The 14600-nt window shown below is 44.7% G+C and overlaps 1 protein-coding gene across 1 annotated transcript in view; it reads left to right on the top strand.

Moving 5' to 3' along the window:
• Positions 1-2318: 2318 nt before the first annotated feature.
• LOC311132523 (sodium/calcium exchanger 1-like) overlaps positions 2319-14600 on the top strand; it is a gene marked incomplete at both ends in the record, with an annotated part of 73190 nt that continues 60908 nt past the window's right edge. Inside the window, 2 exons of the mRNA XM_084165796.1 lie at positions 2319-2558; positions 2830-2919. Of these exons, the coding sequence (XP_084021922.1) occupies positions 2319-2558; positions 2830-2919 (330 nt within the window). The remainder of the gene's footprint in view (positions 2559-2829; positions 2920-14600) is intronic.

A 14600-nucleotide genomic window follows, 5' to 3' on the forward strand; every position in this document is an offset into this window, starting at 1 on the left:
ACCTTGGTGCAGGACGTTGCCCGCTATGTCAACTCCTGCTCCCTATGTGCCCAAATCTAATCTCCCTGGCAGGCTCCAGCAGGGAAACTCCTTTCCCTTCAGCAGGGAAACTCCTTGCCTCAGCGGCCTTGGTCACATCTGTCCATAGACTTCGGAACTGATCTCCCCCTTTCTGATGGTTGTACCACTATTATAGTTATAATATAATATGCCATTTAGCAGAAGCTTTTATCCAAAGCAACTTACAGTCATATGTGCATACATTTTTACGTATGGGTGGTCCCGGGAATCGAACCCACTACCCTGGCGTTACAAGCACCATGCTCTACCAATTGAGCTACAGAGGACCACAAAACATTTACGTCATTTAGCAGAAGCTCTTATCCAGAGCGACTTACAGTAGCAATTAGGGTTAAGTGCCTTGCTCAAGGGCACATCGACAGATTTTTCACCTAGTTGGCCATGGGATTAGAACCAGCGACCTTTCGGTTACTGGCACAATGCCCTTAACCACTAAGCTACCTGCCGTTGTTGACAGATTCTCTAAATCCTGCTGTTTTATCCTTCTCTCTGGTCTTCCTACCACATATTACGTTACAGCACTAAAGTAATACTGCAAAAAATGTGTCTAAGTAATTCACTTTTTCTCCTGAATACAACATGTTATGTTTGGGGCAAATCCAATACAACACATTACAGAGTACCACTCTCTGTATTTTCAAGCATAGTGGTGGCTGCATCATGTTATGGGTATGCTTGTTATCGTTCATTAAGGACTGGGGAGTTTTTCAGGATAAAAAGAAACAGAATGGAGCTAAGCACAGGCAAAATCCTAGAGGAAAACCTGGTTGTCTGCTTTCCTCCAAACACTGGGAGATGAATTCACCTTTCAGCAGGACAATAACCTAAAACACAAGGCAAAATCTACACTGGAGTTGCTTACCAAGAAGACAGTTAAGGTTCCTGAGTGGCCAGGTTAGTTTTGACTTAAATCTACTTGAAAATCTATGGCAAGACCTGAAAATGGTTGTCTAGCAATTATCTGCAACCAATTTGACTGAGCTTGAAGAATTTTGAAAAGAATAATGGGCAAATGTTGCACAATCCAGGTGTGGAAAGTTCTTAGAGACTTACCCAGAAAGACTCACAGCTGTAATCACTTCCAAAAGTGCTTCTACAAAGTATTGACCTAGGGCTGTGAATACTTATACAAATTAGGTATTTCTGTATTTAATTTTCAATACATTTGCAGAAATGTCAAAAATCATGTTGTCACTTTGTCATTATGGGGTATTGTGTATTATGGTGACAAAACAATCTATTTAATCCATTTTGAATTCAGGATGTGGAATAAGTCAAGGTATATGACTACTTTCTGAAGGCACTGTATGCTTATATTTTCTGTAATTTTAGTAGATAAACATGTAACACAACAACTCAGCAGTTGGGGTGAGCTGTGTGTGTGTGTGTGTGGGGGGGGGTGTATGGGGACATGTGTGTGTGTGTGGGGGGAGGGGGGGATGTGTGTGCAAGCAAAGTGGGAGATAGATGATAATATTTGTGAATGTGTGTGTCAGCGAGACACTACTGTGTGTGTGTGTGGCCACAGTATACTAAATCCAATTTTGTGTTTTGACAGGTCTAAATGAGAAGTTATGGGGAAAAAATTGAGCGTGAGAGACAGACCGACACAGAGATGATGTGTGTGTGTGTTTGTGTACTCTATCTCCCTATGGATGAGTCTTGTTGACATTAATCCTTATGACAGACCACACACAGCATGGCCATTCATGACATTTCATTGTTAGACAGTGCCACACACACACAGTCGGAGGACAGTCAACCCTCTGGTTGGGACGTTGTTGTCTGCTTGTTGCGTGAGGTAGAGCGGGGAAAGGGATGAATGAGAGAGAGAAGGGTGAAACGTGGTGAGAGAGAGAGAGGAGAGACAGCTGCTTTTCAACTCCCCCCCACTCCCCCTTTACATTTTAGTCATTTAGCAGACGCTCTTATCCAGAGCGACTTACAGTTAGTGAATGCATACATTATTTTTTTCCTACCCCCTGTGGGAATCAAACCCTCAACCCTGGCGTTGCAAACACAATGCTCTATCAACTGAGCTACCTTTCTCTCGCTTGCTCTCTCTCTGCTGGTTACAGGGTCGCTAGGATTTCCTTAGGTCGATTAGGTTGCTGGTGTTGGTCGTACACAACAGTTTTATGTGTTGGCTCAAAGTGTTTCCTTTTAAATTCAGCGTTTCTCTCTGTCTCTCTGTCTCTCTCTCTCTCTCTCTCGCTCTCAGAAGAACCTCTGCAGCCATGTCACACCTACACCTCCACCTCCCATCCCTCCATCCCTCCTCTCCCTCCTCCATCCTCCTCCTCCTCTTCCTCTCTTCCGTGCTCCTCCTGTCCCTTCCCAGCCTGGCCCTGGCCGGTTCCACTCCTCCATCAGAGGGGGGTCACTTTAAGGCTAACTGCACGGCTACAGGAGACCCCTGTCAAGAAGGGGTGGTACTGCCCATCTGGAACCCCCAAAATCCCTCTGTAGGAGACAAGGTGACCATGGCTTGAAATCTGTTGTTATTCTTTTTTTCATTTTTTTAAGTAGCAGCCGATTGCACGTTATAGAGCACTGTTGACAATGCAGCTTTTAAAGGCAATGTGTTCCCGCATTCACGGTAAACGCTGCATATGTCAGCTCAATAGGAAATTACCTTTTAATGTCAAGCATGCAAGTGAATCCCGGCCTTATTGTCTGTATTTTGTCTGTATGCTGTGAACTGAATTGCATCATTGAGGACATTAAAGTTTTTCTAATCTAATCTAGGTGGCGAGGGCCATCGTCTACTTTGTAGCTCTCATCTATATGTTCCTGGGGATGTCCATCATCGCTGATAGATTCATGTCTTCTATAGAGGTGAGAACACACACACACCTGCATAAACATACACACACACACACACGTGCATGCATGCATGTATACACACATACACACCTGCATACACATGCACATACACGTACATCACGCACTGAGCAGCTATAACTAAATAAAAAAGTAACATTTATATATCATTTGTATATTTTTTAAGGCCCAATGCAGCCGTTTTTATATCAATATCAAATCATTTCTGGGTAACTATTAAGTAAGTACCATACTGTAATAGATTTCAAATAATTGGGCAAAAATAGCTTTTTAGCTAAAAACGATTTCTCAAGCAAGAAATGCTAGAACTGTCTGGGAGTGGTCTGATTGGGGAGGGGAAAACGGAAAACTGGCTGTTATTGACAGAGAGGTTTGGAACTCTCTTTGTTATTGGTCTATTTATCAGTTTACTGCATGGTGATGTCACCATGGAAAGCTGAAACTCCCGCCCATTCAAACCTGCTGATTAGAAGGTCCTGTGTAAATTGTATTTTCAACCAGCAACTATCAGGAAATAACACTGATCAAATTTCATCACATTTTTACAGTGTTAGTTTCATCAGCTGTTGTACACAATATGATATAAAACACAGGAAAGACTGAATTTTGAATGCACTGGGCCTTTAAGATTGCCATCAATGGTTTCATTCATTTTGTATTCTATTCTATTCAAGGCTATCAAAATTAACACTTTAGTTAAAGTTAACTTTTTGAATTTTTCACACCGTTTATTTTTTCTTGCGCACTTAATCGCATCTCTGTGTTTTTGTAATGAGCCTTTAGAGCACAACACACTTGGTAATCGGCAGCTAGCAGCTGCAGCAGCTGTACAGCTGTCTGTCTTTCTTGTGTTGCTGAAATCAAAGATGGTTTATTATGAAGATGCCTAGAAACTGCTTCAATAGATGGGTTGGTTCTATAGCAACAAAACCGAAGCGTGTCAACTATTGGGCAAAACAGACCGTGTTGCCTTACATGCTACCCAGACCGCATGCAGGCAAGTTTATTTTGTCCCCCCACACCAGACGCGATCAGGACACGCAGGTTGAAATATCAAAATAAACTCTGAACCAATTATATTAATTTGGGGACAGGTCGAAAAGCATTAAACATTAATGGCAATTTAGCTAGATAGCTTGCTGTTGCTAGCTAATTTGTCCTGGGATATAAACATTGGGTTGTTATTTTACCTGAAATGCACAAGGTCCTCTACTCCGACAATTAATCCACAGATAAAATGGTAAAAGTTTGTTTTCTAGTAATCTCTCCTCCTTCAGGCTTCTTCTTCTTCTTTGGACTTTAAAATGGATCAGAAAACCAGTCAGTATCTGGTGTGACCACCATTTGCCTCATGCAGCGCAACACATCTCCTTTGCATAGAGTTGATCAGGCTGTTGATTGTGGCCTGTGGAATGTTGTTCCACTCCTCTTCGATGGCTGATGGCTGTGTAAAGTTGCTGGATATTGGCGGGAACTGGAACACACTGTCGTACACGTCGATTAGAGCATTCCAAACACACTCATGGGACATTTTCAGCTTCCAGGAATTGTGTACAGATCCTTGCGACATGGGGCCATGCATAACATGCTGAAACATGAGGTGATGGTGACGGATGAATGTTACGACAATGGGCCTCAGGATCTCATCACGGTATCTCTGTGCATTCAAATTGCCATCAATAAAATGCAATTGTGTTCATTGTCTGTAGCTTTTGCCTGCCCATACCATAACCCAACTGCCACCATGGGGCACTCTGTTCACAACGTTGACATCAGCATACACGCTGTCGGCCTGCACAGTTGAAACCGGGTTTTATCCGTGAAGAGCACACTTCTCCAGTGGCCAACGAAGGTGAGCATTTGCCCACTGAAGTCGGTTACGACGCCGAACTGCAGTCAGGTCAAGACCCTGGTGAGGATGAAGAACACACAGGTGCTGTGGCGGAGGCGGTCACAATATTTCATCAGCCAGTGACTGTCAAGCAAATAACTGTCGGTCTCACGGTAATTGACTGTTAATTAACATGAACACATTTAGCATCTCCTGGCTTTCACACATAGCCTACAAGCCACTGATGCAGACCTTTGGAACATGTAATATAGCCTACACCTTCACAATAAACCCATTATTTATTTTAAACAGGTCTAAAGAAGCATGATATGAAGAAAATGTAGTCTATTTCAGAAGAACAGAATAGCGTACCCTGAGTTGTCCTGATCTGGCTATGCCAAATGGCTGTGGGCTACACTAGTTCATTTAGCAGACATGGTTTGCTTAGAATTCCGTGGCATTATTTTATATTATTTTATAGTATGAAGAATACAATTGAACAAAGCTGAATAAAATATAAATATTTTCTCCAATCGATTTGAGGGAGTGCGCACATGCGGCTATTCTGTGTTGAGCGGTTAACAAATAAATAGTGACTCATATGTGCTTAATTTAGAGTTATTAATGTAACTTTAGTTGTTCTACAAACGTTGGGCTATATGTTTAGATTTTTATTACATTGTAAGGTTGCATGATGCGACTCTAATGACGATTTGAAAAAAGTCGCTTGAAAGGCATGAGCTCTGCTTTGTTTTATGTGCAGGCTGTACACTAGTCTCTCATTCACAATTTGACAAGCACTTGATAATGCCTTGAATTTCACGGCGGCATCCCCTTTGTGACCATAACGCACCCTAAAACAATCCATGCCTTTTGCGGTCAGTGGCCGTTGTGCCCTTGGCCCGGAGTGCTGCGTTGTGCCCTTCTCCCTGAGTACTGTGCGCTCCTAAGCCCCTCTCCCTCACATGGCTCTCCATCACGTGATCGGGTCTTTCTCAAAGGGTACAAGTGAAGACAGACACATAGGGGACGCAACTGCACGCGTCCTTATCCAATTCCGAGGTGCATATTGAAGATATTGGAAGAACTGTACACATTACCTACCGCAGTGAGGCCCCGGTCTTTGTACCGGGTGATCGGGTCTGGCTCTTGACCTGGAATCTGCCACTCCGCCTGCCCTACCGGAAGCTGAGCCCGCGGTTTGTGGGGCCGTTCAAAGTCCTGAGGAGAATAAACAAGGTTACTTATAGGTTACCACTCCCTCCAGATTACCGCATTAACCCCTCGTTCCATGTGTCTCTCCTCAGGCCGGTGGTGGTTGGTCCGCTCCAAGAATCTGAGGTGCGGGAGGTCCCTCCACCCCCTCTGGACATGGAGGGGGCCCCGGCGTACTCCGTCCATTCCATCCTGGATTCGAGGCGTCGAGTGGGGGTCCTTCAGTACCTCGTGGAGTGGGAGGGGTATGGTCCGGAGGAGCGGTGCTGGGTCCCGGTGAGGGATATCCTCGATCCCTCCCTGTTGCGGGATTTCCACCGTCGCCATCCGGCTCGCCCTGCTCCGCGTACTCCTGGTCGTCCCCGAGGTCGGTGTCGGCGTGCTGCTGGAGCTGCGCGTCAAAGGGGGGGTACTCTCACGACTTCCTCCGAGGCTGCCTCCTCTCCTTGTTCAGGCAGGCTTATGCGTTCCTCGTCACCGGCCTTCTAGCCACTGCCGCTCCTCATCTCATCATTCCATTTGTTTTGTCTTGTTTATTACACACACCTGATTCATATTCCCTCATCAGTACCTGTATAAGTGTTCCCTCTGCCCCCTTGTCTTTGTGTGTGATTGTTTATTGTGGAGGTTCAATAAGCTCGGTGGAGCTCTATTTTATTTTCTATCACCGGGTTATTTTCACCCGTGTGCTTTGTTGTTTTCCAGTGTGCCTGTTTTCCGCACTGAAGTGTTTGATGCATTGCTGCATACTACTGTGTTCGGAATAAACCTTTTATTCTGTGATTTGCCCTCCTGCGCCTGACTCCTTCAAATCACAAATCACAGTGTGAAATTTGTCGAGTGTTTATTAAGTTAAAATAAACATGTATGCATATCACGCTGCGCCTTGGTCCGTCCCATCCTTCAACGAACGTCACAGAAGATCCCACCAAACGAGGACCAAGCAGCGTGTCCAGGAGCAGACAGCCTGAACCTGGGAGGAGATCCTGGACGGTAAGGGATCCTGGACTTGGGAGGAGATTCAGGCTGGGATGGATCGCCGTCCTTGGGAAGAGACAGTGGAGGCCCCGGTATAGAGAGGAGAAACGGCGCCAACAGTGCCGACGACGGAGACCCGAGAGGCAACCAGTGGTGCGTGTCTCCAGTCCGGCACGGCCCGTGCCCGTTCCACCGGTGACTGGTCCGGCACCGGTCAGCTGCTCCACTCCAGAGCCAGAGCAGTCCGCTCCACCGGTGCCTGATCGAGCTCCAGTCAGCGGCTCCACTCCGGAGCCAGAGCAGTCCGCTCCACCGGTGTCCAGTCCAGCTCCGGTCAGCGGCTCCAGTCCAGACCATGACGTCAGCCCCTCTCCAGGTTCGGGGTCTCCCACACCAGGGTCCAGACAGGGCCTGGCGTATCGTGGGAGGAAGGAGAGGGGAAGCAGCGCGCCGAGGTCTAGACCAGACCAGGGGCGCAACAGGGAGGCGGAGAGTGAGAGGTCGTCACACCCCGAGCCGGATTCGCCTCCGAGGTGGAATGCCCACCCGGCCCCTACCCTGTAATGTTTATGTTGTGCGGTCGGTGTCCGCACCTTTGGGGGGGGGGGGGGGTACTGTTACGCCCTGACTCAGGGGAGGCTTAAATGTTGAGTCAGGGTGTGTATATTCTTTGTTGTGCGTTTTCTATGTTTGTATTCTAGTATGTGTAGTTCTATGTTGGCCGGTGTGGTTCCGAATCAGAGGCAGCTGTCGCTCGTTGTCTCTGATTGGGGATCATACTTAGGCAGCCTATTGGCACTAGTGGGTTGTGGGATCTTGTTCTGTGTAAGGTATGTTGTGTGTGCTACCTTGGACTTCACGTTTCGTTTCGTTTCGTTTCGTTTATTGTTTTGTCGAGTGTTTATTAAGTTAAAATAAACATGTATGCATATCACCCTGCACCTTGGTCCGTCCCTTCTTTCAACGAACGTGACAATAGCGAATGGAGGACTATTTCCTGTGGTTCATTTTCATGCCAGCCAGGTTGGCTGTACTCCTGTTGTAAAGATAAGCAATGTGCTTAACATTAGGAAAGTTGAATAATAAATATATTAGACCAAGCCTATAGAAAGCTGATGGGATCCTCCTCTATTTAATAGAGGTCATCACTCTGTTTTCTCGCACAATTGCATAGCCTATAGAAATGTTGCGCAACATGGGCTCTCATGAAATGTTTGATTTGATTTTCAAACACATTTGCATTGATGTCAGAGTGATTAGAGGTACAATAGAGTGCTGAGTACCAGGCAGTTAGCAAGTTTGGTAGGCTACTAATGATCATCAGCAGCATCAGAGCTTGGAGAAGCCTAATTACCGTGACTAAGCGGTCACATGGCGGTAATACGGTCACCGTAACAGCCCGAGGTGAGCTTCCCTGAGACGGTTTCTGACAGTTTGTGCAGAAATCCTTCGGTTGTGAAACCCACAGTATCATCAGCTGTCTCGGTGGCTGGTCTCAGATGATCCCGCAGGTGAACAAGCCGGATGTGGAGGTCCTGGGCTGACGTGGTTACACGTGGTCTGCGGTTGTGAGGCCGGTTGGACATACTGCCAAATTGTCTAAAATGACGTTGGAGGCGGCTTATGGTAAAGAAATCAACATTACATTCTCTGGCAACAGCTCTGGTGGACATTCCTGCAGTCAGCATGCCAATTGCACGCTCCCTCAAAACTTGAGACATCTGTGGCATTGTATTGTGTTGCAAAACTGCACATTTTAGAGTGGCCTTTTATTGTCCCCAGCACAAAGTGCACCTGTGTAATGATCATGCTGTTTAATCAGCTTCTTGATATGTGTCACGCCCTGACTCAGAGGACGCTTGTATGTTGAGTCAGGGTGTGTATTTTCCTTGCTGTGTTTGTCCATGTTGTACATTCTAGTATGTATAGATCTATGTTGGCCTGTGTGGTTCCCAATCAGAGGCAGCTGTCGCTCGTTGTCTCTGATTGGGGACCATACTTAGGCAGCCTATTGGCACTAGTGGGTTGTGGGATCTTGTTCCGTGTTAGGTATGTTGTTTGTGTACCTTGGACTTGTTTTGTCGTTGTGTTTAATAGTCAAATAAACATGTATGCATTTCACGCTGCGCCTTGGTCTGACCCGTCGATGAACGAACGTGACAATATGCCACACCTGTCAGGTGCATGGATTATCTTGGCAAAGGATAAATGCTCACTAACAGGGATGTAAACTAATTTGTGCACAACATTTGAGAGAAATCTGCCTTTTGTGCGTATGGAACATTTCTGGGATCTTTTATTTCAGCTCATGAATCATGGGACCAACACTTTACATGTTGTGTTTATATTTTTGTTCAGTATATATTTTGTCTCCAATGTTTATTGAAAACATTAATACATTTGCACAATGAGCACTTGTTGTCTCTCAAATACATCGTTACAGTTGTTGGTTAGCTAGCGAATTTTGAATATATTAGCATTGACATGAAATCAGTCAAAACACCAAAACAAGTCATGGTATCAAGAACAAGATGAAACTAGCTGAAATGAGTCACTTACGATTCCCCACATGGCAGCTTCTTGTCATTGTTGGTAGCTATCTAGCCATCCAGAATCATAACAACTCACGGACTTCTGCCCCGTTGAAGCGTTCACATCGTTTTTATGACTTTGTCAGCTAACTCATCTATAAAATCCCTGATCACACTTCAAATCAAATTGTACTTGTCACATGTGTAGACCTTACCGTGAAGTGCTTACTTACAAGCCCTTAACCAACAATGCAGTTTTAAGAAAAATAGAGTTAAGAAAATATTTACGAAATAAAATAAAGTTAAAAAAAAGATAGAAAAAAGTAACACAATAAAATAAAAATAATGAGGCTATATACAGGGGGTACCAGTACCGAATCAATGTGCGGGTGTACAGGTTAGTCGAGGTAATTTGTACATGTAGGTAGGGGTAAAGTGACTATGCAGCGAGTAGCAGCAGTGTAAAAACAAAGGGGGGGGGGGTCAATGCAAATAGTCCGGGTTTCCATTTGAATAATTGTTCCAGCAGTCTTATGGCTTGGGAGTAGAAACTGTTAAGGAGCCTGTTGGACCTAGACTTGGCGCTCCGGTACCGCTTGCTGTGCGGTAGCAGAAAGAACAGTCTGTGACTTGGGTGACTGGAGTCTTTCACAATTTTTTTGGCCTTCCTCTGACACCACCTAGTATATAGGACCTGGAGGACCCAGTAATGTACTGGGCTATACGCACTACCCTCTGTAGCGCCTTAAGGTCGGATGTCAAGCAGTTGCCATACCAGGTGGTGATGCAACCGGTCACGATGCTCTCGATGGTGCAGCTGTAGAACTTTTTGAGGATCTGGGGACCCATGCCAAATCTTTTCAGTGTCCTGATGTGGAAAAGGCGTTGTCGTGCCCTCTTCACAAGTTTCTTGGTGTGTTTGGACCATGATAGTTTGTTGGTGATGTGGATGCCAAGGAACTTGAAACTCTCGACCCTCTTCACCACAGCCCCGTCGATGTGAATGGGGGCATGTTCGGCCCTCCTTTTCCTGTAGTCCACGATCTTCTCCTTTGTCTTGCTCACGTTGCGGGAGTGGTTGTTATCCTGGCATCACACTGCCAGGTCTCTGACCTCCTTCCTATAGGCTGTCTCATCATTGTCGGTGATCAGGCCTACCACCGTTGTGTCGTCAGCAAACTTAATGATGGTGTTGGAGTCGTGCTTGGCCATGCAGTCATGGGTGAACAGGGAGTACAGGAGGGGACTAAGCACACACCCCTGAGGGGCCCCCGTGTTGAGGATCAGTGTGGCAGATGTGTGGAAGTCCAGGATTCAGTTGCAGAGGGAGGTGTTTAGTCCCAGGGTCCTTAGCTTAGTGATGAGCTTTGTGGGTACTATGGTGTTGAACGCTGAGCTGTAGTCAATGAACACCATTCTCACATAGGTCATAGGTGTTCCTTTTGTCCAGGTGGGAAAGTGGAGTGCGATTAAGATTGCGTCATTTGTGGATCTGTTGGGGCGGTATGCGAATTGGAGGGGGTCTAGGGTTTCCGGGATGATGGTGTTGATAGGAGCCATGACCAGCCTTTCAAAGCACTTCATGGCTACGACGTGAGTGCTACGGGGCGGTAGTCATTTAGACAGGTTACCTTCACTTTCTTGGGCACAGGGACTATGGTGGTCTGCTTGAAACATGTAGGTATTACAGACTCGGTCAGGGAGAGGTTGAAAATGTCAGTGAAGACACTTGGAAGTTGATCCAAGCATTCCCTGAGTACACGTCCTGGTAATCCGTCTGGCCCCACGGACTTGTGAATGTTGACCTGTTTAAAGGTCTTGCTCACATCGGCTATGGAGAGCGTGATCACACGGGCATCCGGAACAGCTGGTGCTCTCATGCATGCTTCAGTGTTGCTTTCCTCGAAGCGAGCATAAAAGGCATTTAGCTCGTCTGGTAAGCTCGCGTCACTGGGCAGCTTGCGGCTGGGTTTCCCTTTGTAGTCCTTAATACTTTGCAAACCCTGCCACATCCGAAGATCGCCAGAGCCGGTGTAGTAGGATTCAATCTTAGACCTGTATTGACGCTTTAACTGTTTGATGGTTCGTCTGAGGGCACAGCGTCTGATTAGTGTCCCGCTCCTTGAAAGCGGCAGCTCTAGCCTTTAGCTCGGTGCGGATGTTGCCTGTAATCCATGGCTTCTGGTCGGGATATGTACGTATGGTCACTGTGGGGACGACGTCGTTGATGCACTTATTGATGAAGCCGGTGACTGAGGTGGTATACTCTTCAATGCCATTGGATGAATCTCGGAACGTATTCCAGTCTGTGTTAGGAAAACAGTCCTGTATCTTAGCATCCGCGTCATCTGACCACTTCCGTATTCAGCGAGTCACTGGTACTTCCTGCTTTAGTTTTTTAGTTGTAAGCAGGAATCCGGAGGATAGAATTATGGTCAAATCACAAAGGGAGAGCTTTGTACGCGTCTCTGTGTGTAGTAAAGGTGGTCTAGAGATAGTGTTGGCTACAGCTTATCATGAGGTACTCTACATCAGGCGAGCAATACCTCGAGACTACCTTAATATTAGACATCGTGCACCAGCAGTTATTGACAATTAGACACACACCCCCACCCCTCATCTTACCGGACGTAGCTGTTCTGTCCTGCCGATGCACGGAAAACCCAGCCAACTGTATGTTATCCGTGTCGTCGTTCAGCCACGACTCGTTGAAACATAAGTTATTAATGTTTTTTAATGTGGCGTTGGTAGGATAGTCTCAAACGGAACTCATCCAGTTTATTCTCCAGTGATTTCACGTTGGCTAATAGAATGGCTGGTAGAGGTGGGTTACCCACTCGCCGACAAATTATCCAAGGCACCTTGATCTCCGCCCCCTGTATTTCCTTATTTTATTCATGCGAATGACAGGTATTTGGGCCTTGTCTGAGAGCAACATTATATCCTTCGCGTCCGATTCATTAAATAAAAAATCTTTGTCCAGTTCGAGGTGAGTAATCGCTGTTCTGATATCCAGTAGCTCTTTTCGGTCATAAGAGACTGTAGCATCAACATTATGTACAAAATAAGTTATAAACAATGCGGAAAAACACAATTGGTTAGGAGCCCGTAAAACGGCAGCCATCCCCTCCGACACCATTCTTCTAGCTAGCTAAACTCATGCGCAGAACACGTCATCGGGTCTAATGGTTGTGTCACACCGAACTGCGCATGTGCAGGCCGTCAAATCAAAATCACTCAGATTGTCACTTTCACGAGGTTGGAAAAATAACATGTTCAGCTTCTTAAGACATTGGCTCGAATTTAGGTTGTGCCTTTAAAAATCGAGAAATGTAACAACTAAGGAAGAATTTTTCACTTCTCTCATTGACTTCCCAAACCCAGTCTGTCGAGTGCTTCGCAAAGCATTCCCAGAAATATTGTGATGTTGGTCCTTTGGGTTTAGAAACTCTGTGCTGAAACCATCCACTATCTATGCAAGTTTGAGCAACAACTTTTAAGGAAAACATACAAAGTTTAACAATAAACACTTCCCAGGGGCTTCTTTAATAAAAGCAAAAACGTTGGTAATCCTTAAATGTACAGCCTGTTAATTACCTCTTAATTTTTACTAGGTAAATACATAGTAAGACAAATGAAATTTAGTCTTAAATGTACTTACCAAGGATGTAAGTACTACATACTTAAATAGTAAATACAAAGTCACAAAATGTCATTATAAAAGTAAGTATGAAGGTAGGTACAACTAAGTACCAGTTATCTGTAAATGGTATTCTTAATGTTAATCAATCCAGATTCAGACCTAAACATAGCACCACTACGGCTACCATGCTTTTTGTAAATTATATTGCAAATGTCTTAGATGATAGAAATAATTGTGCTGCTATGTTTGTAGACTTGTCACAAGCTTTTGATACTGTAGACCATGTCATTCTGTTTAATATGCTGTCCTCGATAGGTTTGGGTACTGATGCTTGCCGATGGTTTCATAATGATCTCAATAACAGAACTCAGTCCATCAAGGTAGATGGCGTCCAATCTGAGTTCCTTTAGTTACATAAAGGGGTGCCCCAAGGTTCATACTCAGCCCACTACTGTTTAGAATCTATGTACAGTAAATAACATTGGTAATGCTGTAAAAAATAATAATATATATATATATATATATATATATTCATTTGTATGCAGATGGTAGAGTGTTGTATTCCATTGCTCCATCGGTTGGCCAAGCCTTTTCACATTTGAAGTCTGATTTCCAAGCACTGCAGAGGTCAGTATTGGATCTAAAGTTAGTGCTAAATGCAAACAAAACAAAATGAATGCTTTTTTCTAGGTCCCATAACCCAGATTTAAATGAATATGTAATGACTTGTTTGAACGGTACACAAATTGAGCGAGTTCCTTCCTACAAATATCTTGGTGTCTGGCTTGTTGACAGATACCCTTCGGTCTCCACAGAGTTGGGTAAAGCTGCTTTTAGTTTATGTGGAACAACTTACAGAGCTCTCTGAAATTAGATGTTCTGGTCAGAGACCTATATGTTGATAAATGTGTCTGTTTTTCTTAATATGTTTTGTAATATTGTATATTGTATGTGTTTGATGTATTTATGCAGGGCTCATCTGTAAAAGAGACCCTAGTTTCAGTATGATTTCCCTATGAAAATACAGCTAAAAAATAAATAAAGCTAATAACTATGTAAATACCTAGTCACACCACTATTTCAATGTAATATACAGTCGTGGTCAAAAGTTTTGAGAATGACACAAATATAAATTTTTACAAAGTCTGCTGCCTCAGTTGTTATGATGGAAATGTGCATATACTCCAGAATGTTATGAAGAGTGATCAGATGAATTGCAATTAATTGCAAAGTCCCTCTTTGCCATGAAAATGAACTTAATCCCCAAAAAACATTTCCACTGCATTTTAGCCCTGCCATAAAAGGACCAGCTGACATCATGTCAGTGATTCTCTCGTTAACACAGGTGAGAGTGTTGACGAGGACAAGGCTGGAGATCACTCTGACATGCTGATTGAGTTAGAATAACAGACTGGAAGCTTTAAGAGGGTGGTGCTTGAAATCATTGTTCTTCCTCTGTTAACCATGGTTACCTGCA

This window comes from Coregonus lavaretus (genome assembly GCF_964263955.1).
Source record: "Coregonus lavaretus genome assembly, chromosome: 7".
NCBI classification, from domain to species: domain Eukaryota; kingdom Metazoa; phylum Chordata; class Actinopteri; order Salmoniformes; family Salmonidae; genus Coregonus; species Coregonus lavaretus.